Source organism: Ammospiza nelsoni, chromosome 1, assembly GCF_027579445.1.
Source record: "Ammospiza nelsoni isolate bAmmNel1 chromosome 1, bAmmNel1.pri, whole genome shotgun sequence".
Lineage (NCBI taxonomy): Eukaryota > Metazoa > Chordata > Aves > Passeriformes > Passerellidae > Ammospiza > Ammospiza nelsoni.
The window spans coordinates 147,199,518-147,226,763 of record NC_080633.1 but is presented as its reverse complement, the minus strand read 5'-3'; the positions used below and the strand labels follow the sequence as shown (position 1 = coordinate 147,226,763).

The 27,246-nt window shown below is 44.2% G+C and overlaps 1 protein-coding gene across 1 annotated transcript in view; it reads left to right on the top strand.

The window, feature by feature from the left end:
* Positions 1–859: 859 nt before the first annotated feature.
* ZFAT (zinc finger and AT-hook domain containing) overlaps positions 860–27,246 on the top strand; it is an 86,182-nt gene continuing 59,795 nt past the window's right edge. Inside the window, exons 1-3 of the mRNA XM_059487855.1 lie at positions 860–995; positions 19,417–19,587; positions 25,213–25,473. Coding sequence (XP_059343838.1) covers positions 977–995; positions 19,417–19,587; positions 25,213–25,473 — 451 coding nt within the window. The 5' untranslated portion in view covers positions 860–976. The remainder of the gene's footprint in view (positions 996–19,416; positions 19,588–25,212; positions 25,474–27,246) is intronic.

Sequence of the window (27,246 nt, the reverse complement as noted above, 5' to 3'; positions counted from 1 at the left end):
CATTCTGAGTAAGAGAAGCATTGATGGGTAAAGTGATGGAGCAAAGCTCTGTGTAAAGCTGGTAGAAGTTGTGACACCAGTGAGGAGAGGTGACTTTTACACACAAATGAGCCTGCTCCCTCACACTTGCCTTTTCATGGCCATAAGCACCAAGGGTGTTTGTTCAGACAGTCCTGCCAGAGTTACCTGTGGTGACACGGAGGTACAAGGGACACACACCCTGCTTCCCCATGATCTCAGCTCTTACCTCAGAAGCAAAGTTTAAATTAGGAATAAATCCTTTACTGTTAGGGTGGCAAGACTGCAGATTTTTGAGTCAATCAGACTCAAGATTCACAGGGAAGCTGTGGATGTCCCATTCCTGGAAGTGTTCAAGGCCAGGTGGGATGGGGCTCGGAACAACTTGGTTCACAGAAAGGTTTGAACGAGATGGTATTTAGAGACCTTTCAACCCAGTCCATTCTATGACCACCTCGTATGTGCTAAAGTACCAGGCTCATTAAAACACATTTTACCTACAGCTGGTGAATTAAAACGCCTTTGGCATCCCGAGGCTGTGTCAGCCTGAGCTGCGCAGCCCCGGCCTCCGGGGGTCCTGGGGCGGGCGGCGGGTGCTCAGAGGGGCACGGGGAGCCGAGGCCGGGGTGCCGCGGCTGTCCCGGGTGTCTCCTGCCCCGGTGTCCCTGTCACGGTGTCCCCGTGTCCCCGATCCTCCTTCCGCCGCTCTCTCAGCCCGCGGGCGGCGCCTCAGGGGACGCGGCCCCGCGCGGCCGCCACTGCGCAGGCGCCGCCCCGCCCCGCGGAGCCGAGCCGAGGCGCCACTGCCGTGTCGGCCGCGGCAGATTCGCCATAAGGCGCCGCACGGGGACCCGATTTTAGGTGTTGGATTTTTTTTTTCTTCCCTTTTCCCTCGCTCTGTTTTCCAAGCGGGCCGCGCTCGGTCCCCGGCGCGCTATCCCGCTGAGCCCCCGTGGCGATGGAGGCGGCGGCTGCAGGTGAGCGGGGCCGGGCCGGGCGGGCGGGGGAGCGCGCACGGATCCCCGCGCGGCGGGCGGGGAGAAGTAGTTCCGGCGATGCTGTGACACGACCCTTCCGCACGACAAGTAGTTCCCCCAGTGGCGGCCGGCTCAGCGTCCATCGCCCCGCGCTGCCCGGCGGCCTGGGGGGCCGGGGGGGGCTCCAGAAGCCGTCGGAGGGCTCGGGCAGCCCGAGCCCGGGAGTCCTGCTGTGCCCCGGCTGCCCGTCCTGAGGCCTCCGCTTTGCAGCGAGTCGGGAGCAGCTGGAGCCGCTGCTGGTCCCGAATGGAAGCGTGGAGACCCCACAGCAATCTCACGGGGTGTGAGGGGGCTGCAGGGGAGCCGGAGAGGGGCTCTGCCTAAGGAGCTGTAGTGATAGGACAGGTAGTAATGGGTACGAACTGAAAGGGGAATTTTAGTGTGGATATTAGGAAGGAAATCTTTACTGTGAGGGTAGTGAGACACTGGAACAGGGTGACAAGGAAAGTTGTGGCTGCCCCAAGCCTGGTGGTGCTCAAAGCCCGGCTGGATAAAGCCTTGAGAAACCTTGGCCATGGCAGGGAGGTTGGGACTGGATGATCTTTAAGAGCTGTTCCAACCCCTTTCCATGCTCTGATTCCATGATTGATTCTGTGCTCACCTGGGTTTGAAACACTCCTGATCTCCTCTGGCAGCCGCTCTGACAGCTCAAGGTCCAAGATGTGTTAAAGATGTTTCCACTGCCTGTAATCTCAGGCCTTGATGTGCCCTGTACTGGCCTGGCTGTCATGGGAGCAGTAACACTATCTCCAAAGTTACTAAGTTACTCAGAGGGGCAGCCCCAGCAGTGCTGTGTTTGTGCTTCCTGCCTTTCACAATCCCTGTGTGCTGTTGCAGTACGAGTTTTTGAAGTGATGTCGCAACAATTTAATGCCTGTTAATTACCCTGTATACTCAAATTTGGCTTCTGGTTGTCATTCCCCAAGTTGATGTCTTAATTTTTAGAATCCTGAGTTATTTCTACCTGTCCTACCAAATATTGTTGCATAGTTTACAACTCAAACCAGCACTAAGGGGTAGTAGCCATAGTCTAAAATTCAGAAAGTTCAACTGCAACATGAAGAAGAACCTCTTTATGCTGAGGATGGTGCTGGAACAGCTTAGGAAGGTCATGGAGTCTCCTTTTCTGGAGACATTTAACACCCACCCGGATGCATTCCTGTGTCACCTGCTTTAGGGATACAGCTTTGCTGGGAGGGTTGGACTAGATGATCTCCAGAGGTCCCTTCCAACCCCATCCATTCTGTGATTCTGTGAAACAGGATTTTATGCCAAGGGGAATTGCATTTTTAGTAGGATAACTGAGTAGCAGAATAGCTAACAGGTGCTGTGTTAATTATGGACCATTGTTAAAACATTTCAGGACTGTTTATATCCTGGGATCCAACTTTCAGTGAGAAATAATTCTTTTACTACTAGTGCTACTAATAAATTCATATTTATTCAAGCACATTTGTCTTAATAAAAAGTGTTCTGAGTGTGGTTGAACCCAGAACTGTGGTGAGTGTTCAGTATTTTTGATTTTGCTGCTGCTGAGGTGTATTTGACCTCAGATGCATTTCCATTGTGGCTACTTCCAAAAATCTGGTTCAGAGTGCTTCATATGGTGAATCCTGAAGTTAATGATTGATCACACAGTTTGTGCTTCTACTTTGAGGGGTTCTGGTGGTTTTGGTGTCTGGTAGTGCACCTTACACATTTTGATCTTGTGCATTAGTGTATTTCACTGGAACCTTAAGCAGTGTTATGTTTAGCCACATGAGGGAGATCTTAGAACATGAAAATAAAAATGTCTTGCTATAAATGTATCTGCTATGGCTTTTTTTTCTTAATGATGGAAAAGCTATCCTGTTTCTATTTTTGATAAAGTGATTATTCTAAACTGAAAATAATTTCCTAGTTATTTGAATATCCTATTAAATCCATGTTATATCCAAGTTATGAATTTTATAGATTTTAACCAACAGAAATATGTGGAAACAGTTATCTTCTTTTAAAGAACTTTATTTAACTTTTTTTCCAGAAGCATTTGTGATGTGTGTGATGCAGAAAAATAGATGTGCTTTTATTTGCCATCATCAGTGAAACTCCAGGAGTTTCAAATGCAAGTTTCTTTCCACAAATACAGTATCAGCCTGGTTAAATACAATGTGCTTGGTTTGGGTGAGAGTGGGTCTGGGTGAAACCTGGGGAGCTCAGCAAGGCCAAGCTGCAGCTCCTGCCCCTGGCTTGGGGCAGTCCCAAACACAAACCCAGGCTGGGCAGGAGAGGGGCTGGAGCAGCCCTGAGGATTGGGGGGCTGCTGGGTGAGAGGCTGGACATGGCCCACAAACCAGGCATGTGCTGGGCTGCACCCAGAGCAGGTGAGGAGGGAATTCTGCCCTGGTGAGACCCCCTCTGCAGTGCTGTGCCCACCTCTGGCACCCCAGACAGGGAAGGAGGCTCTTTGAGTGCTGGAAAAACTGAGCTACATTAAAGTGTACCTCATGCAGTGTTCTTACTGCAATGTGCAAAACACAATGTCAGAAAGTACTGAATGATTTGGATCTTAATTTTGTTTCACTCCCGGCATTTCGTGTCCCTCACAGCACACAATGGATGTGTAAATAGAGAAGAGTCAGAATGGGGCTGGCACACAGGGATGCTTGTCCAGAGTATGGACTTAGACCTTCTTAGAGGCTTTGCTGAGCCCCAGCCAGTCTCTGTCAACTTTCTGCTCAACTTCTAAGAATTCTGTGCACTGAGTGCATGTGTGCCCCCCCCTGGAGCTGCAGCAGCAGGGAGAGATCAGCTGCAAGGCAGGCAGTGGTTTCGGAGGGGTCATGTCCTTCATAACACCTGTTTTTGTTCTTCATTTTACACTTTGCCTTTTCTCAATCTTCAGTTACCTCCTTCCAGGCAAAAAAAAAAAAAAAAAAACAAAACAAAAAACCCCAATTTATTTAACTACTCATTTATGGAACTGTGCTGTGTTGTTGATTTTTTTTATTTCTGTACCTTTTAAGGATGATGGTTATGATTATTATTATTATTTCAGTAGAGGAACAATATCCACAGTTGTAAGCCCAGTATGGATCTTCTCTATTTTTAATAGGTTTTGCTATTATAGGACCATCTCTTTTATAGGTCTGTCTGTTTTAGCTCTAAGGTTTTGTTTCTGAGGAGAGCAGTTCCTAGCCTTGTTTTGAGGCTGTCTTTAAAGTGTTTGCTATAATTGAGAGATCTTTCCCAGAAAACCTCTTCAAACCATTATAAAATGACAGCAAATTAAAAAAATTATTTTGCTCTGGGCTCAATTCTTTGAAGGGTGTTTTTCCTATACACATTGCTTTTTATTGCACAGGCTCTTAGGCAGGCCTGTTACTGCTGAGATGTTTTAAAATGTTGCTGTATTCTGCTTTTTATTTTTTAAGTTGCTAAAATTACCCTTAGTGACCTGCCTCACTGTTTTTTTTACCTTAAATTGGACACAATTTAAATCTTATTTTGCTTTCCTCATTTTATGAAACTTCTATGAAGATGTTTTCTTCTACTGAAAGTTCATTTCACTGCTATTCAGCTGTGCTAGATTTTTCCTTCCCATTTCTAAAACCTTCTTTGATGATTAGCATCAAATATGATGCTTTTAAATAGCCTTCATGCTGCTTTCAAGGATTTAACTTGTCTTGGAGCTTTTTAGTCCTTTTTGTGGTTTGTTTTGTTAAAGATGCTTTTTATCTTTATATAGTTTGCATTGTTGAAGTGAAGCATAAACATTTGGTTCTTTATCACTCTTTTAAGAGGGCTTTTGAGTAGTACTTTAATCATGGTTATAGAGTAACTCTCAAATAATGTCACTTTGAAAAGGGTCCTGTGTTTTACTTCTGATAAAGTCAAGAACTGTTTCTCCTCATGTGGTTTCCCTGTCTGCTTGCTGGGTGAAACAGTCATTAATGGTGTCTAAACATTTAATCTTGGCATCCTGTCCTGACCTGACATTTACCCACTCTGCATAGGGCTAATTAAAGCCTACAGTGTATTGTTTCTGGCTTTGTAACCTCTTTTATCCCCTCCACTGTGTCACAGTCATTGGTGCCCCTGTGGTCAAGGCTGTTGCTCATGTGCAGTCCTTACACTGTACTTTTCTGGGCACTGTATTTAAATTCCTCAGGAATTTTACTACTTGTTAAAATAGCCTGGTAATCAGATTTGACCCTAAGCTGCTTCTAAAAGGCCTTTTTTAAAAATTAATGCATCCTACTTTGTCCCCAATGTTTTGGTAGTGGTAGTAACCCACTGACATTGCAACAGTGGTTATCAGAAACTTGTTTGGGTGCATGAATGTCAGTAATCCTTGTTTACAGCCAGGCTGCCAACTCTGCCATTTTATTATTTTTCTTGCATTACTGTAGTAGTGGTTATGTTTGTTTTTTAAAAAGCAACTACAAAACCAAACCTAAGACATTGTTTTGTTCTTTCCTGCAAAAAACAATTTATGTATCGTCCTTCACTTAAAAGTAAGTCTCTGATTTTTACTGCTGCAAAGTGAATCACCTTCATCTTTGTAGTCTTTTGCACTTCCTACCTTACCCTTCAGTCTTAATTTAAAACCATTTTTGGCCTTCCTTAAAGTTTTGCTTGGGTACACCTGATGCTCCTCCATTTTTATTTCTCAACTTGTAATTTTCTCTTAGTTAGATACAGAGAAAAACCAGCTTAGTTCTGCTCACAATGGCACTGTGTTGAATTCATACCCCAGGCACCTCAACTAGTGTGCTTTTGGTTTTCAGTCCTAGTATATTTATATTATATAGATGATAGAATTACAGAGTGGTTTGGCTTGGAAGGGACCTTAAACATCACTCAAGTCCTGCCATGGCCAGGGCCCCCTTCCACCATCCCAGGTTGCTCAGGGCCCCATCCAGCCTGGCCTTGAGCATTGCCAGGGATGGGGCATCCACAGCTTCTCTGGGCAACCTGTGCCAGTGCCTCACCACCCTCACAGGAAAGGTAGAAATTTTAAAATATATCATTTCTTAGTCATAAACATTCACAAACTTCAGTGTAATTTAGTCTTGGATGCAGTGTCTGAGAGCCTCTACAGATGTAGGTTATTGAGTAAATTTCATTTACAGCCTGGCAAGGAAATATGGTGAATGTAAATGACTGGGTGTTCCATAAAACCATATTAAATGGGATTGATTTTATCATCACCTTTTAGTTTTTGCAGGAATGCACCCTGTACTGGCATTGCTGTAGCAGTCTTCCTTAATGTTAAAGTAAAGTTTGTGGCACTGAACTAATGATAATGAAATTGCCCTGATTTCAGTTAGCAGCTGAGAGCAAGAACAGCCATGGTCAGGGGCTCCTCCTCTTTGCTTGAATGCTTTCTGCATGGCTGGCTTTGTCTCACCAGTCATTTTGTGCTGCTGTATTAAGAAACTGTTGCTTACTGTTTAGAATTGCCCAAATTCAGATTAAAGCAGCCCTAAAATAGCTTTTGATTCTCCAGCTGCCACTTCCAGTGTGGTTGATTTGTTAGTTTCGAGCACAGGGTTCATGTGGTGCTGCTGTTCTAATGGTAGCAAATAGTTTGTTTTGTAGACTTTATATGCTTCTTTTTTCTTTAACATTTACCAAGGATAATGCTTTTGATTCAGAGCTGTGCTGTAATATTGGACATTAATTTCTTGATGAATCAAAATAGAGAAAATAGCCAGAAACCAGCATTGATTTATCTGTTTTTTTTCTTTAAGAAATAAAATTAGTTCATACCAGCATCTTTATGAAAATAATGATTAAAATATTATGTGAACTAGAAAGTATATTTTAAGTAAAACAACAGCAAAAAAACCTGCAGCAATGAGTATCTAGCCTTCTAGAGCAGAGAAGGTCAGAGTCCGGCTAGCTGAGGTTAAGCTGACACCTCGCTGCATAACCTGCCAGCGCCCCTCGGCGTCGTAAGGCCTCGGGCTGTGCTGGTTGCGGACTGGATCGCTGCTAAACGACGAGAAGGAAGGAGCTGGACACTCGCCGGGGGGCTAAACTTGGTTTATTGGAAAGCCCACGATGTCCCAGCGAATGACCAAGAACAAAGGGTGCTTAGGGGTTATAAAGGGAAGGAGTGGACCCGGGAGGGGTTTACAGAAGACCAATAGGGGGAGAAGAGGGGATGAACTTAATACAAATGACATAGTGGAGAGCCCAATAGGTACCAGGTATGGGAGGGGCCCCAGGACCACAGCCAACCACAACCCCCAAAGAGGAGAAGCTTCTGGAATACTAGGTGGAGTGGGAGGTGATTGACTTGGCCCAGGGAGGAGAAAAAGCATACATATAAGGGAAAATGGGGAGGAGGAATTATATAACCTAACAGATTGACAATAGAACTGGCAGGGCTGTGGCGGGAAAACTGAGGACGGCAGAACCATTTTACACAAAATGGGGGGGAGCAGATACCTAAAATGGAGGAGGAATTAAATGAACTTAATGAACACACTACAACATCTCCCCGTTTTTTACCAAATAAAGATAAGGGAAAAGTTCATGTAAAACTGAAAAGTCCAAGTGAAATAACTTAAAAGGCTGTGACTCGCGGCTGGTCTTGACAAGTGCCTTTGTCTTCTGAACATAGTCCATCGGCCCATGAGTAGCTGGATGTTGGAGAGGTAGCCCCCTCCTCCTCTGCGGCTTGCCTCCAAAGAGAGGTTGAAGGAGAGGGGTCGCTCCTTTCCATGGGCTCGTTGCAGGGGACAGTGGCACGTGGCGCTGTCAGTTTTCTCCGGACTAGTTTGCGAATCAGGGGGGTGAAAATCAAAAGTGAGTTGGGGAAATGTACTAAAAGACAAAAAGGGAACAGTTAGACACAAAATACTTAAACAGATGGTTCTGCCCCAAATAATAAATCAAGTTCAGTAAAAGGAGAGGAAATGAGGGAGGAAGGTCGGGATTCATAAACCAGAGGTAGTTCAGTGAGGAGAGGGGTAGGTGGAGGAGTCTCAGCATTGAGGAGGAACTGAATATCTGAGGAAACTGATGGTGTTTGAGAGGGTTTTCTCCGCCGCCGCCAGCACACCACCTGAACCTGTGGTACTGCCTCCTGCTTTGTCCTCTGCTTCGGACAAAGGGCCTGACCCACCTAGATGGAACCCACCGGGGGCCTGAGGGAGTGGACACGCAAGCATATCCCCTTCCCCAGGTCACCAGGTCAAAGGGCCCCTCCGTCCGCCAGGTCTCCGGATCCTTCACAAGAACCGGGGGCCTGGCTTTAGGCTGCAGCTGCTGGTGGCTGCCGAAGTGTCGGACGACTGGAGGATTTTGGCTGTCAAAGGAGCAGTTTAAAAAGTTGAGGGTATACAATGCCCTTGACAGCCGGACGTGGGGGGTCTCCACCTTCATCGCCGGTTGTTGGCGGGACAGGGTCTTTTCAAGGCTCTGGTGGGCCCTTTCCACCATGGCCAGGCCTGTCGGGGAATAGGGGATGCCGGTCTTATGAACTATTCCCCATTGCTGCAGGAAGCTCCGCAGCTCCTTGGAAGTGTACGCAGGGCCGTTGTCTGTTTTTAGGGCCCTAGGGATGCCCAAGACAGCGAATGCCTGAAGCAAGTGCCTTTGAACATCCACTGCCTTTTCTCCTGTGTGGGCAGAAGCATAGATAGCCCCGGAGAAGGTATCCACTGAGACATGGATGTAACACAATCGACCAAAAGATGGGATATGTGTCACATCCATTTGCCACACCTCGCAGCTCGCCAGACCTCAGGGATTGGCTCCCGAGGCCACGGTGGGCATTTGATGTTGTTGGCACTGGGGACATGTGGCCACTATCGCCTTGGCCTGATCCTGCGTAAGATTGAACTGCCGAACCAGGCCAGGCGCGTTCTGATGGAAGAGTTGGTGGCTGATCTTAGCCTGGCCGAACACATCTGGGAGAGGGCCCTGCTTAACGGCAGCCGCGGCCAGGGAATCGGCACGACGGTTACCTTCCGCTATAAACCCAGGCAGGTCTGTATGTGATCTAGCATGCATAACATAAAATGGGTGCTCGCGGTGGGAGACCAATTCGACGAGCCTATTAAGCAAATCAAACAATTTTTTGTTCGTGACCTCTTGGAGAACTGCCGATTCAGCTCGAGACACTACACCTGCGACATACACAGAATCTGTCACCAAATTAAAAGGTCCTGGGAATCTCTGGAACGCCCTGACGACTGCGTCCAACTCAGCAACTTGTGGAGAGCCCTCCACAACAGCAACATCGGTCTCCCACTGCTGAGTCTGAGGATCCTTCCAAGTCATCACTGACTTGTGAGTTGCTCCAGATGTGTCTGTAAAAATTGTCACAGCGTCCAGTGGCTCCCTGCTTTGAACCTTTTTCAGAGACAATTTGAACTCTGAATTGAATAATTTGTGGGCTGGCCGATCTACTGCGACGCGCCCAGTGTAGCTGTCGAGTGCAAACTGAAGGTATTCGTTAGTTTGCAGCAGTTCCTCAAAGGTCCTTAACTTTAGTTGGCCCGATTCGAATTTAATTGGAATATGTATACATGCGAAATCACACCCTGCCAGCTCCCTGATCCTTGATCTTGCTTTGAGGATCAGCTCGGCTACCAACTCCTGTGGCCGTGTCATCCTTTTGGACCGATGATGGCTGAGGAACACCCACTTTATAATTAAGAGGGGGTCGCCCAGGCCTTGGTCCTTAAGACTACTATCCCATTGGTGTATTATGCCATGGAGGTGTGGCAACTTTCCTAGTATTATAAATTTGAAGGGCAGGCCCGGATGGTAGCGGTGGGCCTGCCTGGCCGAAATAGCCTTTTGGATCTTCTCCAAAGCTACCTGTGCCTCTGGGGTGAGAGCCCTAGGGGAACTAAGCCCCTTTCCCCCTTTCAACAAATTGAAAAGGGGGGCCAGGTCCTCGGTTGAAATGCCCAGCCAGGGTCTCACCCAATTTAAAGACCCACACAGTTGATGGACATCCGCTAGGGTCTGGACTTTCGTCCTAATAGCCAATTTTTGCGGAACAATGGTCCGCTTCGTAATTTCGAGGCCCAGGTATTTCCAAGGTGGCATCCGCTGAATTTTGTCCTGCTGGAGCTCGAACCCTGCAGCAACCAATGCATCGGTTGTCAGGTCAAGCGCATGGGCAAGTAGACTGTGATCGGGTGCACACACGAGGATGTCGTCCATGTAATGATGGATGATGACGGCATTCCCGAGGGCTGTACATATGGGTGACAGCAGCGAAGCAACTTACCATTGGCAGATCACAGGGCTGTTCTTCATGCCCTGAGGAAGGACCTGCCAATGGTAGCGCTTGGCTGGAGACTCACGGTTGATGGATGGAACCGTGAATGCAAAGCGCGGGGCATCGTCTGGGTGAAGGGGAATTTGAAAGAAACAGTCTTTTATATCTATGACGGCCAGATTCCAATTTTGGGGGAGCATTGCTGGGGAGGGCATCCCTGGCTGGAGAGACCCCATTTCGACAATTATGTCATTAATTTGTCTGAGGTTGGTCAGGAGCCGCCACTTATCCTTATTAGGCTTCTTAATGACAAACACTGGGGAGTTCCAAGGTGACATGATCTCCACCAGGTTGCCTTTTAGCAGCTGCTCCTGAACGAGCTCGTTGAGCGCCTTTAATTTTTGCTTATTAAGTGGCCACTGTAAGACCTGTACTGGTTTATCTGACAGCCAATTCAGTTTCCAGGTCTGGCGCTCTTCAGTGGCCACCACCCGAAAAACCTGGGGAGCCTTTGGCAGGTCAATTCTGGCTCCCCACTGGGCTAGCAGGTCTCTTCCCCAGAGAGGCTCAGTGTAATCTAAAATGAACGGGTGTATAGAAGCCAATTGCCCATTGGGTCCCCTAATTTGTACAATGCTCTTAGATTGATTTGCCAATTGAAGGCCCCCAACACCCGAGATCGTGCCTGCAGCGCTCTGCAAGCCCCAATGCGACGGCCACTCCCGAGAGGGAATGATCATGACATCTGCCCCCGTGTCCAATAGACCCATTACGATCTTTTTGTCCCCGCCCAACGAAAGCTGACAAGTCAGGCGGGGTTTCTCCCTCCCTACCAGCTGTGCCCAGGCCACCATCAGAGGCGATGACTCCTCAGCAGGTTGCTTCCAATGATCTTTATCAGGAACTGGGATGGCCTGGGCGATAATCTGTCCCTTAGAGAGGAAGAGAGGGGGTCGGACACAGTACAGCCCTACCGTGAAATGGTCCCGGTCGGTGGTTACCAAACCCGGGACGATATAGATGTCTCGTGGCGTGTGCTCAGTGTCCCCGACGACGGTCCACCTGCAACGTCCTAGTTTCCTCCAGTGACCCGGGTGTTGCAGGATGACAGACACCAGCTGAATATCACTATTTGGGAGATAAAGATCCCTAGTGAGCTGCAGCCTGTAGGGGGAAACAGAAGACATGGTGTTAAGCGTAGGATTAGGCGAGGTACCACAAGTTGGAGTAGTCAAGTCCAGGAAATTGGTAAAGTCCGGCAACGTGAACGGCGGCTCTCCCTTTACTCCTCCCTTCCCGCTGGATGTTAACTGACCCGCCACATTTTTATCGTGGCGCAGGGAGGGGCTGTGCTCAGGGCCTAGTTTTTTGGCCCTTTCTCTTTCTCCTCCTCCTTCCTCCTGTATTCAAAGAACCCCTGCCTCAAGGGGCACTGGGGCATCCAATGTCCTATTTTCCACACAAGTGGCAGGGGTGGGTGGCTGCTGATCTTCTGCCGGACCCTGGTATTGAAGGTCCGGCGACGGGGGCAGCTTCAGCTTCATAAGACTCAGGCTCTGGGCATTCGGCGAAGGCAACTGATGACCTTTTCGGGCGCGATGGTAAAGGAACCCTACTAACCACGGCTTCAATCATTGCTTCCACTGTGGGCCGGGGACTTCGAGGGAGTGTCTTGATAGCCTTCCTACACTCAGAGTTGGTGTTGTTATATGCCATCCTTCTGACCATGTCCTCCCTCTCACTGTCCCCGGACACCTGTGCCTCCACATAACGATATAAATGTTCGAGGAAAGCCATGTAGGGTTCCTGCGCTCCCTGCCGAATCTCATCATCTTCCCACTGAGAGGTAATGACAGCCAGCTTATAAAAGGCCCGCTGTGCCGCCTTGCCGGCCTCTACTAGCTGCTGTGGGAAGAGAGCCCTTGCCTGCGCTGCCCTGTTTGCCCACTGCCCTTCGCCTACCGGATGATCTTCTGAAATCACCAGACCATCCACATCATGAGACGTTGAAGGGCTCCCCCAAAGAATTGGGAGAACCTCCAAGATTTCCCTCCTCCATTCTGCCACCCAAACCCTAAACTCTATGGGTGCAGTGAGACTAGAGAAGAGGGCCCTCAGGTCTGCAGGCACCAGATCTCCCTGTGCTAGGGTGTTACAGAGGAGCCCCCGGAAGTATTCGGACTCCCGGGTATACTCCTTCTGCACCTTGCACAGTTCCTTGATCCAGGCCTGTGCTAAAGGCACCCATTGGGCCTGGTAGCTCCCCTCTCCGCTCAGGTGGTATGTGACCGGAGCAGCTTCCAATATAGGCGCCTGCTCTGGTTTCCGGTCATCCACCTCCCCCACCCCCGGAACACAAAGCGTGGGAACTGGAAGAGGGAGCGTGGGAACCGGAATAGGAGGAGGTTGAGGCGGGGTCTGGCAAAGAGGCGGGACGAGGGCGTGGGCGCAGCACACCACCCCACTCCGCCCCCTGGGTGGAGTTCAGAGGCGGAGCAGAATACGAGGGAGGAGCGGGTGAGGAGTCAATTGGGGGCGGAGCTGCAGGTGGGGCAAAGGCAGGAGTCTTGGGAGGAGCTGAGGGCGGAGAAACGGGTGGGAAAGAGGGAGGAACCAAAGGAGGGGCAACTGAAACCGGAGGAGGGGCAACAGGAGGAGGGGTTGGGTCAAGGGGAAGGAAGGGGTTGGCACTGGGCTGGAAAGGGTTGGAGGAAAAAGAAGAAGCCTTGGCGGGAACGACCACGCGGTCGCCGCCTTAATGGGCTCCTTGGGAGCCATTTGGCAAACCTTCCATAAACCGTACAAACTTCGGGACACTAACCGGGGACTTAGGGACTGGGTCAGAGGGTGAGGGAAGAGAAGGAGCCTGGCCAGGGCTCCTCGAAGGGGAAGGCCGAGCGGGTCGAGGGGGAGCAGGGGCAGGATGGACCCCCTGCCTCTTGTCAGCCCTCAAAATCCCCCTCGAGAGCTCCTGCCTATGGGAAGAGGGTAAGGGTTGAGGGGTAGGGACAACCAAACCGGGAGAACAGGGAGACAAACACAAACTAGAAAGGCTTTTCCTCAGCTCCCCTGACGGGCAGAGTGTGGCATGCACTCTGCCCGCCCAATATGCCACGGTGGCCAGCTTAGTTTCCCCGGAGTTAACGGCCTCATCTAATTTAGCTACAACGGCTGCCCAAAACCGTGGCTGCTTCGCAAGTTCCGGGGAAACTTCGGGGAAATGGGAGAATACGCATCTAATCAACACTATTAACTCTTTCTTGGGGGCAATAAGCCCTCCCCCAAGTAACAAACCCTTAACCACAATAAAAACTCCTTTTTGGGTTTGCTCAGACCTGCACCCATGATCCTGCTCCTAAAGCACCCTAGACAAGGTGACTTCAGGAGGAGCAAGCACCCACAATGGAACACTCCACCCGCCTGAGAAAAATGCAAACTAAAACAATGAAGCACACGCTGTCAGCCCCTGCTCCCCCCTCTGTCCTCAAGTCTGAGGGTTCACTGAGGGGAAAGAAAGGAATTTAGGTGGTAGGACCTGGCCCCAAGTCTGGGGAAGCAGACCCCACAGGAAAGGGAAAACAACAAACGATAGGGGTGAGGACTGTGCCCAGAAGAACACCCCGCGCCAAGAGGCCCCCCGCCCCGGACAGAGAGAAGGCAGAGCTTCCCCGCGCCCGCCGGCACGAATTCCAAAAGACAGCAAAACACGCCGCAGAGAGAGACAATGCAGCTGTGTATACTGCTTTTAAAATTCCCGGGCAGCAGCAGGAGGGAGCTGGGACACGCCCTGCCGAGCCGAGGCAGGCACAAAGGCTCCCCCGCCGTGGAATGCAGCCCCCCTGCAGAGCCGAGAGCTGCGCCGCGTGGCAGGCACCAGGGCCCCCTGCGCCACGCGGCAAAAAGGCGCGCGAAAAGCGGGGGAGGGGGGGAAGCGGCCCCGGCACAGCGAACCGAGCGGGAAAACCGCCCCGCGCTGAAAAAACCGCGGCAGCCGCCCGATGCCGCGCCGAGAGCTTGGAGCTCGCCCCACCGTGGCGAGCAGGGACGCCGTGCGCGCGAAAACGCAGCAGAAGGCTCCGACGCGTGGCACGGCGGGCGGCGCCTGCCGGGGCCTTCGGCGGCCCGCGAAAAGCGGCAGACCGTGGCCCCCCACTAAGAGCTCTCCCCCCGCCCCGTTCCAAGAGAGAGAGAATTTCCCCCGGCCCCGAGCAGCGCCCGGGAACCAGTCCCCAAGGGAAGAAGGATCGGGAGCGCTCCCCAGCGCAGGGACGGCTCCCAGGGAAAATTAAAAAGGCAGGGGGGGTAACCACCGAGTCCAGGGCTCACCTAACCCAGCAGCGGTGCAAATGAAAAGTTCAGGCGGATGGTTTCTCGTCTCGAAGCCCTCCTCAGGTGCGGGGAGTTGCGGCTTCGAATCCCCCAGGAGCGCCACCCCTAAAACGGGGTCTGCTGCCACCGGAGGTAGTCTGACGGCCAGAGGAATTTATAATCCGTTCGTGGGGTCCGGCAGTCCCAATGGCTAAGCATCCGGGCGTAGTCCAGGCCCCACGTTGGGCGCCACACTGCATCGACGTGTATCTAGCCTTCTAGAGCAGAGAAGGTCAGAGTCCGGCTAGCTGAGGTTAAGGCCGACACCTCGCTGCATAACCTGCCAGCGCCCCTCGGCGTCGTAAGGCCTCGGGCTGTGCTGGTTGCGGACTGGATCGCTGCTAAACGACGAGAAGGAAGGAGCTGGACACTCGCCGGGGGGCTAAACTTGGTTTATTGGAAAGCCCACGATGTCCCAGCGAATGACCAAGAACAAAGGGTGCTTAGGGGTTATAAAGGGAAGGAGTGGACCCGGGAGGGGTTTACAGAAGACCAGTAGGGGGAGAAGAGGGGATGAACTTAATACAAATGACATAGTGGAGAGCCCAATAGGTACCAGGTATGGGAGGGGCCCCAGGACCACAGCCAACCACAACCCCCAAAGAGGAGAAGCTTCTGGAATACTAGGTGGAGTGGGAGGTGATTGACTTGGCCCAGGGAGGAGAAAAAGCATACATATAAGGGAAAATGGGGAGGAGGAATTATATAACCTAACAGATTGACAATAGAACTGGCAGGGCTGTGGCGGGAAAACTGAGGACGGCAGAACCATTTTACACAAAATGGGGGGGAGCAGATACCTAAAATGGAGGAGGAATTAAATGAACTTAATGAACACACTACAACAAAAACCCCTACAAAAAACCATGAAACCAACAAACAAGTGTCCTGGAGATAAAGCAATAAAAATCAGAAATACACTAACATGTTTGTGAAAATTTTGGATGTTTGAAATGGCTTTGAAAATGAAAAGCCTCTAACATGCTGAGAGGAGTGAGATCTGATAAGTAAAATATTTTTAAAGTATTTGACAGTAGTACAAGATATCATTATTTCTTCTCCTGTATTTGCCCATTCTTTTATGTTTAGTGGAAACATTTTATTACTCAGAAATAGTGTTGCTTATCTTAAACAAAAGTTATTGGCTTTTTACATGCTGCTTTATATTAACTGCTACCTCACATTTCATTGCTTCTACCTAAACAGAAAAAGTTTTGTTTATTGTTCTTAGACACTTCAATATCTTACATGTTCAACCTTTGTGTGTGAAAAGTTCTTTTGCAAAATAAGTAATTTGTTTGGAATAGCTGTGCCCACCTTTTCCACTTTTTATTGTACTTGATATCTGTACAAAAACAACAGAACGAGAAAAAAAAAACAAAACAAAAACAAAAGCCCAACAAGACCAAGTCCTAGTCTGATGAATAAGGTTTTTAGTTGCAGAAAGTTCCTGTTAAGAATTTAATGGTGATAATGCAACAAAGTTTGTTTCAGCTCTGTAGTAAGTTTAGAAAGAAATAAGTTATTATTCATATTCTGAACTTAATTGCTGCATATTTTAGGAAGGTTGACTAGATGCATAATTATTGATCCTATCAACTTTTTACACAGGCCAAGATATATCCAGGGACTTTATTTTTTTTTTAATTTAATTGTGGAGTTCTAATTCCCTTTAACAGCTCCAGAACTTCAAAGGCACTCACAGAAGTTGTTAACACTTGCCTGCTTTGAGTTTTTCACCTTGAAAGGAAAGGTGAAAAGGTTTGGATCCATTAGAATGATTTAGGGTACATAAATGCACATTTGTGTCCTTTCCCTGTGTGTCTTGTAAAGGTAGTTATTAAAAATAAAATAATACCCAATGCTGAGACTTCCTTTTATGCAAAATTAAATTTTTGGTTAGGTAAAATGTACTTTGCACTAGATTTTGGCATACATTGGTTAGAAGTACATATGACAATAATATATTCCTTCATTCCCTTAAGTCCTGTTAATTTCACGATCTTTCCAAGATAAGTGCTGCTTTCTTGCCCCTTTCCCTTTCCCCACTCCAACTTTAAAGCCAAACAGGACAGATACTGGTTTATGCTTTGTGAAGGGGATTGGGAATCAGGGAATCTGCTTCCTAGTTAGCAGCTTGCTCTTTGTTTTTAGTAATCCATTTGTTAAACTCCCTTTGCTGTAGATATGCTTAGTGTGAAGAAAAAATCCCTACTAATTAAGCAATATGCTGAGGGTTTTGGAAGAATTAGAAAAAAAAAGACTTTGCTGATGTTATAGCTCAATTTTCCACCTAGTCAATTAAGGGGAAAATTATTGGTATTATTTATTTCAGTGTATATTTAGCACAGTTTATAGGGGCAAACTGAAGATAATGAATTACCACAAACATGTTTAGTGAACAGAATGTCCCAGATTGGTTTTGGCTGAATTTCCTGATGTTTGTGTACCTGCATACTTGATTACTGTTCTTTTCTTTCTCTGCATATTTAATTGCTGCCTAATTAATTGCTCACTTGATTTCCTACATAATTAATTATTCACTAATTAGTCATTGATTCTATGCATAGTTAATTAACTTACTCCTGATTTGATTTTTACACTTAATTGACTATAACTCATTGCTTTATCGCTATGCTGCCTAATTAGCAACTGCATAATCAATTATTGTTTGCTTATTCCATACTTGCTTAGTCTGGTGATCAGCAGAGTTTATCCTCTGCTCTCTGACCTCCTTTTCCAGGCATTCTTCCTAAAATAATTTCTTTACTCTAGTTTCCAACTAACCTCTGAGTAAAACTTGTGTGTTCTCCTGGTGCTTCCTGCACCTTCAGTGACACTGAGTGTGCTCTCCCCCCTGGGCTCTTCACTCCTGGCTTTGGGTGGCCTTGCTAATCAAACCCTTTAAACACCCACTGAGGCTTCTGGGCACTCTCCTTGCTCTGCTTCCCCTCCCCAAGTCCTTTCTGGGAGGAGTGAGAGATAAAGTGGTGTGTGAGTACTGATTGCAGCTGTTCAAGGAGGAGACAAGAGACAAAACCCTGGGTTTGAACTTCTAGGGAGAACAGCCAGCAGGTCAGGAAGCAGAAACAGTGACAAATAAAACCTCAAAACAGAAATGTCAGCTACATTTTGAGATTTCAATTGGTTAAATGTTTAGGTAAATGTTCATAGATTTTATTTTGTGTTTACATTTAAAGAAAAGAGTTGTTATCTGCTGGGTCAATAACAGGCTTCATGCCCTTAAAAAAAAAACCAAAAACGACAAAACAATAATGCTAACTAGGGCAGAACTAGTTCAAAGGAACATTTCAATGTACTGCAATCAAACCAGAAATATCTGTGTGCTCAAGACAGCAGAATGGCTGAGAAGGAGCCCAGCTGAGCTCCCAAGAACACATTGATTGTGTCATACACTTACAGAGCTGTGTGTGTGTAATAAGAGGATATCTCGAGCAACAGGAGCAGTATTGGAGTTGTTCTTTCAGAGATGTTGTGGAAGAGATGAAGGCACAGCCTGCCTGTTAGTTTTGAGCTGTGCTTTTGTTATGTTTCAGGGGCAAATACCTGTAAGAGACACCTCTGCTGCTCTTAACTTTCAGGAATGCTCTTAACCTCAAATAAAGATTTGTTTTGAGTGGGGTGAACTATGTAATTTTTGTGTCATGAAAGAGGTAGAATAAGGTTCAATAGGAGAGTGTTTAGGTTTGTTTTAAAAATAGGTCCCAAAATACAGCTTCCCTGTTCTCATACCCCCAGATTCATCCCAAAATTCACAAACTATCATGTTATTTCTGTACTTAACCAGTGATCTTTGGTTTGACTTGTACCTCAAAAGTGCTGCTTGTTCCAGTTTGGTTTCAGTGGGTTTATTCCTTAGGGAGATGAAGGGAAGTTAACAATTGAAACCAGTCTCTGGACCAGAGCTTCATACATATAGCTGGAGAACAATGTGCTGTTAAAATTGGTTCCTGGTTGTTTTTTGTTTCATTGGAACCTGAAGGGAGTAGGGACTCTTCAAAAATCAACCATTAAGCCAAAAGACTGCAGTGTTAGAAAACAGAAGTCCTCTGAATTTCTCTGGCTAAAATCTCTGTTTTTTAAAATCTGGGATTATATTAATCCTTCTGTATTGTTATTTACTTTCTTGATTCTTTGCTTTCACATCACACTTCAAGTACCTGTGAATTTAAAAAGGCCATTTGCCTAAAAAGTTGTATCAAATTTCCGTTTAAAGCATTGACCAAGGGGCATTTTAATGACATTCTTCATTTGCTCCTGCTGCTTTGAAGCTTTTTAGTTTGTTTTTGGTTTTGTTTGTTTGTTTTTCTTAAATCAACAGGAACTTTTCACAGAACTTCATGAGGATGTCATGTCATATATATAACTTTACAATATGTTTGAAAATACATAAAATTATAATGATGTTTGGGGCTGGAAGGGGAAAAGGTCTTAAATTGTACTTCTTCCTTTTATGTCAATGTCATGTTAAAACATTTCTAAGATTTCAACCAGAGGAAATTTTTTGTCCTATGAGGATCTAGCTAGGAGTTTATCCATTTCTTAAATTAATTCATTTGGGAATATATTATGAATGTGTTCATTTAGTGATAAAACAAAATTTCACCTCATTGCTGCCTGTTATGTGTCTTGGGTAAATTATAGTTGCTATATTGACTGAGCCAAAATCCTAATAACTCATGGTAACATAAATAACTTGCATTTGGAAACACTAATTCCTTGTTTTTAAACTTGTTTTTTCAGGGACCAATTCCATCTTCATGTGTAAGCTTTGTAACTTATTTTCACCAAATAAGTCCGAGCTGTTGTCTCACGTCTCCGAGAAACACACGGAAGAAGGGACTGCTGTGGATGACATCATTATTCCTCTCCAGCCTCTATCAGCACCCACAAACACAAGCAAAGATGGAGAAGGTACATTCAGAAATTGAGAGAAATGTCATTTTCAGTGTTACATATTCTTTTAATAAAACCTTGTGGTGTGATGACTCTGCATTGTGTATGGAATGGTTTCCATAGCTGGTTTTTATAATAAGCGCTGTGCAACTGTCACCCCAAATTTCATTCAGCACAGAATAGGTCACATGGCAGATGTGGATAAACTCAATTTGTCTTAGGGAATGCTGGCATTGGTCCATTAATTTTCAATGTGAGCTATAGCAAAGTTTGCTTCCTACAGCCTTAAATGGAGCTCTGTAGTGGGAGCAGTGGGAAGATTGTCTAGCAGCAGTGAACAGCCATCAGGACACCATGAGTGAGGTGTGCCTTGAGGCTTAGGTGTCCCTTTTGAGTTGTCTAACATGTTTGCTGTGATTCAGGTAATGTTAATAGTTCTATTCCAAAAAGGAAGTGGCACAATTCATAATTTATAACTGTTTTGATAGTGATGCTGGTAAATAAAGCAATCAGAGGTTGAATTAGTTACACATAAAAGTTTTATTGTGCAATGGAAGAAGTTACGTTCATTCCATTCCATTTTTAAGATAATTTCCATCTTTTGGAATATTAGCAATGGGTTAAAAATAATTCAGACTTTTTATCTTCTCTTATGCCCTCACTGAGTAATGGATTTGTATTGCTGGCAAAGCTCTTATTTAACACAATTACCAGGATTTTTCAGTCATTATAATTTCTGGATTTTAAAACCTATGTGCTTATGAATCAACTGCCCTCTAAAACCATACCTCCAAGAATTTTTTGTTGTTAACATATGTATGTGATGTTTCTTTTCTTATTTGCCAGCAGTAATTCAGTAGTTATATTAACTTCATCAGTGTAAGAAGATATTTCTAATAATGGTCATTTAGTATTTCACTAGAGCTGCTGTCTCCTCAGGTGGCTGGTGGGGAAAAATTTCACCAGAGTATTATTTCACATAATGCCCAGAATTACCAGTGTATCAGAAGGTGATGAATAAATTTCAGATCAGTTTTCAAAATGGCATTCTAATTTTATTTTTGTAGCACAGAATTAATTCCTCAGGCATGCAAAATGCATTTTCCTTTCTACAATCTTTGTTTCCTGTTATCCTTCCACTGCAAATGTTTCTGAGCACAGTGAGACTGGTACCTTGTAACATATTCTTATTAATTTTAATAAAAAAGGCTCCTCTGTAAACTTCTCTTTGCATTTTTGTCAGGAGTATCTGCACTTTCTGTATTGTATGTGTTCAGCATGCATTGTACATTTAGGAGGATAGTTTGTAATTACCATTATGATCTGCAGCAACAGAAATTAGCATAATTAGCTTTTAAGAAAACAGCTATGCAAATCTTATGTAAAATATAACATTCTTAAGTTATATATTTGTAATTTACCTTCTCATTATTCTTGGTGAATAGTTTTATTCATCTGATGGGCTTATACGGTGCCATTTTTTTCAGGTTAGATAGCCCAACTGATATCTGCTGTCAGTAAGAATATCAAGGTAAATTACTTTTCCACAGTTTTCAAGTCATATTCTAAGCATTCTTTAGAATTTTTCCTTTCCCATCAGACACATTGATTGGAGAAGAGGGTTCTGAAGTCCCATTGATTTATTTTCTGTGCTCCGTTTAAAAAAATACTGTAATCTACAGTTGAACATTGGATTGGAAAGAGTTCTTCTTTGAAAGCATCAATTATTCCCTCCTGCTATGGAATCTGCAGCAAATAAAACTTAGAAAGTTTGTAGTATACAATTATTTGTTAGTGAACCAGTGTTTGCAGTAATTCAGTGTTGTCACTGAAAGGAGAAGTAATTGGTGAATCACCAGTCTTAGAAATTACAGTCTTGGAAATTAGAACTTTTAGTACTTGGTGACTAATAGATGAACATCTTTTTTTCCTTTGAAAGTGTAATTTCTCTTCCAATTATTGGTAAATACTGTAGCTACCCCACAATAGGTATAGAAGAGTGAATGCTGAGTTGCTAATGGAGCTCTTTGTTCTTCCTGAGTAATGAATTAATGATTTTATAAGTACTGGGGACAAGTAAAGTGCTAGGCATGTCATATGTGTTTATTACTCTAACGTTATTTTATTTACAGTGTTCTCTGCTGAATTTTGTTTAGTCACACCACTTTCCCATTGTTAAGCCATGATCTATTTAGAGTTGATTTGTTCTAAACATTTTGGCACAATGATGTTAAATTTTTTTTTATGAAGTGGGACCAAGGGTACCAGGGAGATGTTGCTGTACATCTATACACAGGTCACATTTTGTCCAGCACTGGAGTGTGCCATCTTTGTTTTGGGAAATGACAGATAATTGTAGTCATTCATACTCCAGTTTAGCCTAGGGCTTTTTATAATTCTTCACAATGATCTCCATTTCCTTCACAGTGCTTGTCAAAACTCAGCTTGCTTTTGCTTTTGCTTAGATTGGTGAGGATTTGTGGGACAGCATCAATGGCTCTGGTTTCATCTATTCATACTGTTACTACCTGCTGGATTGTTGTTTGGTTTGGGCTGTATGTGGATTATGGGATGCATCTCTGTCTGTTATGAAACCTCAGAGAAAGTTACAGTGTGAGTGTCATCACTTCCTCCAAGGATGCAGCCATTAAGGTCACTTACAGCCATGGTGTGTGTGTGCATCAGCCTCATCCTTGCCTGAGCACAGGATGCCCCCAGAGCCTGCATTCATTCACACCTGGGGGACAGGAGGTGTTGCAGGTGCTGTGCTACAAACACAGAACTGTAATAAAATGAGGCCGAGGGTGAGATTTATATGGGTGCATTTGTGTGACACTGTATGCAGAAGAGTCTGAATATGTTGTGCTGTTGTAAGTGATGAAATGTAAGCTTTTTATACTGGCATTTGAGAAAGATTCATATTGCATAATGCATCAGCCTGTTAAAATGTGGTCAGGAGATTTAAATGACATTTGCACAAGCATTTTGTGACTTCTGACAAACTTTTTGTATTAAATAGATTGATTTGGACAAGCTTATGTGAACAATTCCTGTGAAGGAACAGTATAAAAATAGACACATGGTTTATTTCATTACTCACTTTTTGAAGTATCTTTTTTATGCCTTTGAGTACATAATTATAGAGCATAGCACAGAATATCTTCCCTGGATATTGCCATTGCTCATCCAATGGCAGTCAGCATAAAGATTGGTTTCAGTCAGTCTGTAATGAGTGCAAAATCCCCAGAAACAGCTAAGTTGTTCTTGAGGGAACAGGATCTTAATTCAAAATCTTTTTAATGACCAATTTAAAACTTCTATTTATGACTAAGCATCCTTGAAATAAGTGTTAGGGGGGTTTTATTATTTATTTAATATACTGCTTTATTTTTAGCAGTTAAATAGATTCTTTTTTCTAACAAGCAATATTTGATTAACTTGGTTATGTACTGGCAGATGAGTGACAATGTTCTGCTATTAAATTACTGTGTGCTGTTGATCTTAGGTGGAATTTGTAACTGCAGTGTGAAGTGCTCACTGGGGGCATGCTGGGTAGAGACAGCTGGAATTTGTGGTTACGTGCCTCATTAAAAGATTAATTCTGGCATTGTTAACTCAAAGTAGCTTGAGATAAGTTCTGTCTTGGAAAAAGGAAACCAAGGACCAAAGAAAAGAAATGACTGTGATAAACCTCAGAAGTTCTGGTGATGTTTCAGTTGCTCACATGAGCCCTCCTGTTCCTGTGTTTGTTGCTGCCTGCCTCTTGCCACCAACCCTTTTACATGGTTGAGAAGTGCTGTAAATTCTCCTACTGCTGGACACACTGTGCAAATTTTAGAAATGTTTGTAATTCTTTGTTTATTTGCCATACCATTAGTAGTCACAGTGATAAGAACTGCAATTTTATAAGCCATAGCAGAGGTTCTCTCACCAGCCATCTAAAGGAGCAGCTTTCATATTTCTACTTGCATGCAAGATTTTGTTTCAATTTCTGTCTTAATGTGAAAGTGTTGTTCTATTTTTCATTAAATTTTCACTAAAACAGCCAGGAAGAAAGAAGCATCTCTTTGACCTGGTTTTTCTTAATTTCTTTTTGTTGGGTAATCTGATGATTGCATTGCAAAGGAATGAAAAGAATATCATACACAGAGAATATGGTAGTTGCATTCATTCTTCCAAGCCTTGGATTTAACTATTTTGTAGGAGTCTGACCAGCATCCACATGTGAATTCCTCATGTTGGAACTGTGATTCCTATTAGCAAACTGTGGCCTTTTGATGGGTGATGTAAAGATCATTGTTGTTGGGTTTATTTTAATTGTTTTTTAATTTCTTCAATTTAAATACTGATTGTTGTGATGGATGGATATCAAAATAACATGAATGGTAGCAAAAAGAAGTTTTGATAGCACTGAAATCACCCCTTTCTTTTTGGCTGAAATAGACAAAATTACTTTTCCTAGAGTATCATTAAAGTTCAGGACACTGGTGGAAAGTTGCAAAAAGTTATGGGGAACAGTTGGGTTTTTTCTATTCATAGTAAGGTTTTTTGGCAATTTTATTACATTATTTAAGCAGACAGGTGTTCAGTCACTCCTGTAAGAAGACAGAATACTTTCTCTTTCATCTGATAGTAATTACATGGTTAACTCAAAGCTGTGGTCTCTGAGTGTGAGGTTTTGTTTTCCTGGTATGTTTTAGGGAAATGCTGACTAGGTTACAAATAACACGATGCTGCCTTCTGTTCTCCTGCATCATCCTCCTTTAAGATTCCTTAAGTCATTTATTTTTCCATATCCTCTAAATCAACCAATTCAATAAGGTCTTTCAGCACCTGTGCTTGAAAAATTTTTGTAGTTTTGCTTTTTTTTAATATTCCCTCTTTTTGTGGTTTTTCAGACTTCTACATTGTCAATCTCAATTTATCAGAACAGCAGTGATGAGAGAAATCTTAAGCAGGAAATACAATTTAAGTTGTCATGTATTTCTATGCACTGCATATCATGGATTTCATCAATATTTCCTCTACAGAAATATGGAAATGTAAAATTATATTGTATTTATTGTGGATGACTTCCAATTGTAATTCAGGAAACATTTTTTTGCATGACTTCTGGAGTTTATTTGTTGCCAACAATTTTTTAGGCCAGCTTTTGACTAGAAAGTGCTGACAACCAAGAACCACAGAAAATATTAGGGAGTAATTGTTCACTATATTAAAAAGTCAGTGAGATTTTGGTTCTTAAACATACATTGTTTTTCTCTGATTGCATCTCAATACCTGGGTAATTTATTTGAAAATGACTTAAATTAAAAGGCTTCTGTAGTGTTGAAACACAGTAGAGCAATTTTGTAGTATGCATGTGCTGAGAGAGTGCTTGCAGTGTAATTAAGTAAAACTGTGGCACTTTGACATCTGCTGATCTCAATAACACAAATGTTATTGCTTTGCAGCTACCACAAATTCCAGCAAATACCACTGCTGGAAATAAGTTTGTGTGATGCTAATCTTTTTTAAAGCTTTTGGGATAACTCCCCTCAAATTTCATTCAAGGCACCTATTTTTCAAAGATCAGATGGCTGTTAGCTAATTAGCCATGGAATTTAATTATAGTTTACTTTAAACTTTAATTTTATTTTCTAGAGTTTCTCGTAGTGAAGAGGAAAAGGGGCAGACCAAAAGGGTCCACTAAGAAGTTTTGTGTGGATGAAGATGTGGCAGAAAATAACCCAGTTCCAAGCAAAGAGACTCCAGCTGGGACAGAGGAAGGCCCAGAACCCCCTGAAGTCTCACCAGGCAGCCTGGAGTGCAGGAAATGCAATCGCAAATTCTCCAACACACGGCAGCTCACGAAACACATCTGCATTATTGTTCTCAATGAAGGAGAAGAAGAAGGAGATGGAGGTAAGAAAACATCCAGCAAAAATATCTGAAGCAGGTTGTGGGACCGTGTGTTCCCACCATGAGACCTGGCTTGGAATCCCCAGTGCTGGCTTTAAATGGAGTGGAGTTGTCTGTTGCTTTTAACGCAAAAAAGCAAAACTGAACTTAGACAAGGTGTTTAAACTTCTTTCAAAGTGGTCAAAATGTTTATTACAGTAATGACTGTCTTACAGCTCCCTGAAATGCTTGTTTTTCATAGCAACTGTTCTGTTTCTCACAAAGTGGAGTGTAGTTTCTCAGTGAGAAGTGGTATAGGCCCTGCAGGTGAGTATCACACATAGGTGGGGAAGGATGAACCTGTACAGGTGTTTCTGTCCTGTGTCTTTGGAAACCTGAGTTCTGTTCTCTTCTTTTATAGAGTTTGCTTTTCTGGATGGCTTCTTTCACTCTATAAAAAATATACAGTTTGTCAAACTCAAACAAAGCTTTATGTGAATGATTGTCTTTGGCATAGGAGAGTCCACTGTTTAAATCTAGCTTTAAGATTGATTTGGATATATTCAACCTCTCAAATTTTTAGTATAGAACAGAGCAGAATAACAAGTTATTTTCAGTTGTGAGGAACCTACAATGACCATCTTGTCCAGCAGTTCAGAGCTGACCAGCAGCTAAAGCTGCTGCCAAGGGCATTGTCCAAATGGTTTCTTAAACACTCATTGGCCTGGGGCATTGCACCCCAATCTGTTTAAAAAGACAACAGTGAATATTCATTCAGAATAGAGTAGTTGAAGAGATGCACAGTAATCATCTCCTCTACCTGCCTGTTTAACTTTTCCCTCAGGTCAATGTCACATGCATACAAAGCAATTACTTAGTCTAAATTACCTTAACTTTATATGAGTTTTGTTTTAATGGTAAAACTCAGGTTTTGCTTTTGTTACAGATGCTCTGTATGATGCTGTGGATTCTGCTTGTAGACAAAATTTGCCACTGATATTTTTTTCAGTTTTCTGTTACTCTTTCTAGTCTGTTGTGATCATACTCAACTAGTATGACTATTTTACTTTCACATATATTTAACTTCTGTGGCAAAGCTTTATTAAAACAAGCTCAAAATACATTGATAGAGCAGAGAAACTCTTGCTTTGATAAAGTACCTGGTTATATTTTAGTATCATCAGTGGTACAATTTTTCAACTACACAAAATGACAATTACTCCAGCTGTCTCACCTCTGACATCCCAAGTGTCCAAGCCCTTTGCTGTTTGTATGTGCTAGGTCCAGTGTTAATATTTGAATTATTTTAGAAATGTCACATTTTCTGATGTCCTTTTAAAATAAACTCTCAGGTCAAAGTATGAACTCAAATTACCTGTTCTTGACCTATTAGCTCATTAGAGCTCCTAAATCTTATCTTCATTGGTTTCTCTACAAAATACACTGCAAATTTTCTAAACTAAATAGCTCATCCTTTTCCTTCTTCATTAATAGCCTCAGTTTTGGGCAGATGAAACATTTTTTTTATTCTCTGGTAAAAGCAAAATGGTCAAGCAAAGTCAAACAGTCAAGCAACAAATCACTTGGGGTCACCGAAACAAGCGGTTCCAATTTTTGGAAGCTTTCTATCTTCACTGCAAACTGTGAAGGTGTTGGGGCTGGTTTTATCCTGAAAACATAATTCTTTGGAATATATTTGTGAAATTCAGTCCTCAGCTGTCTACTGATTACTGTCCCATCAGACGAAAACTTTTCACTTCTGGCTTTACTATATGAACTGGTTGAGACAACTTTTCA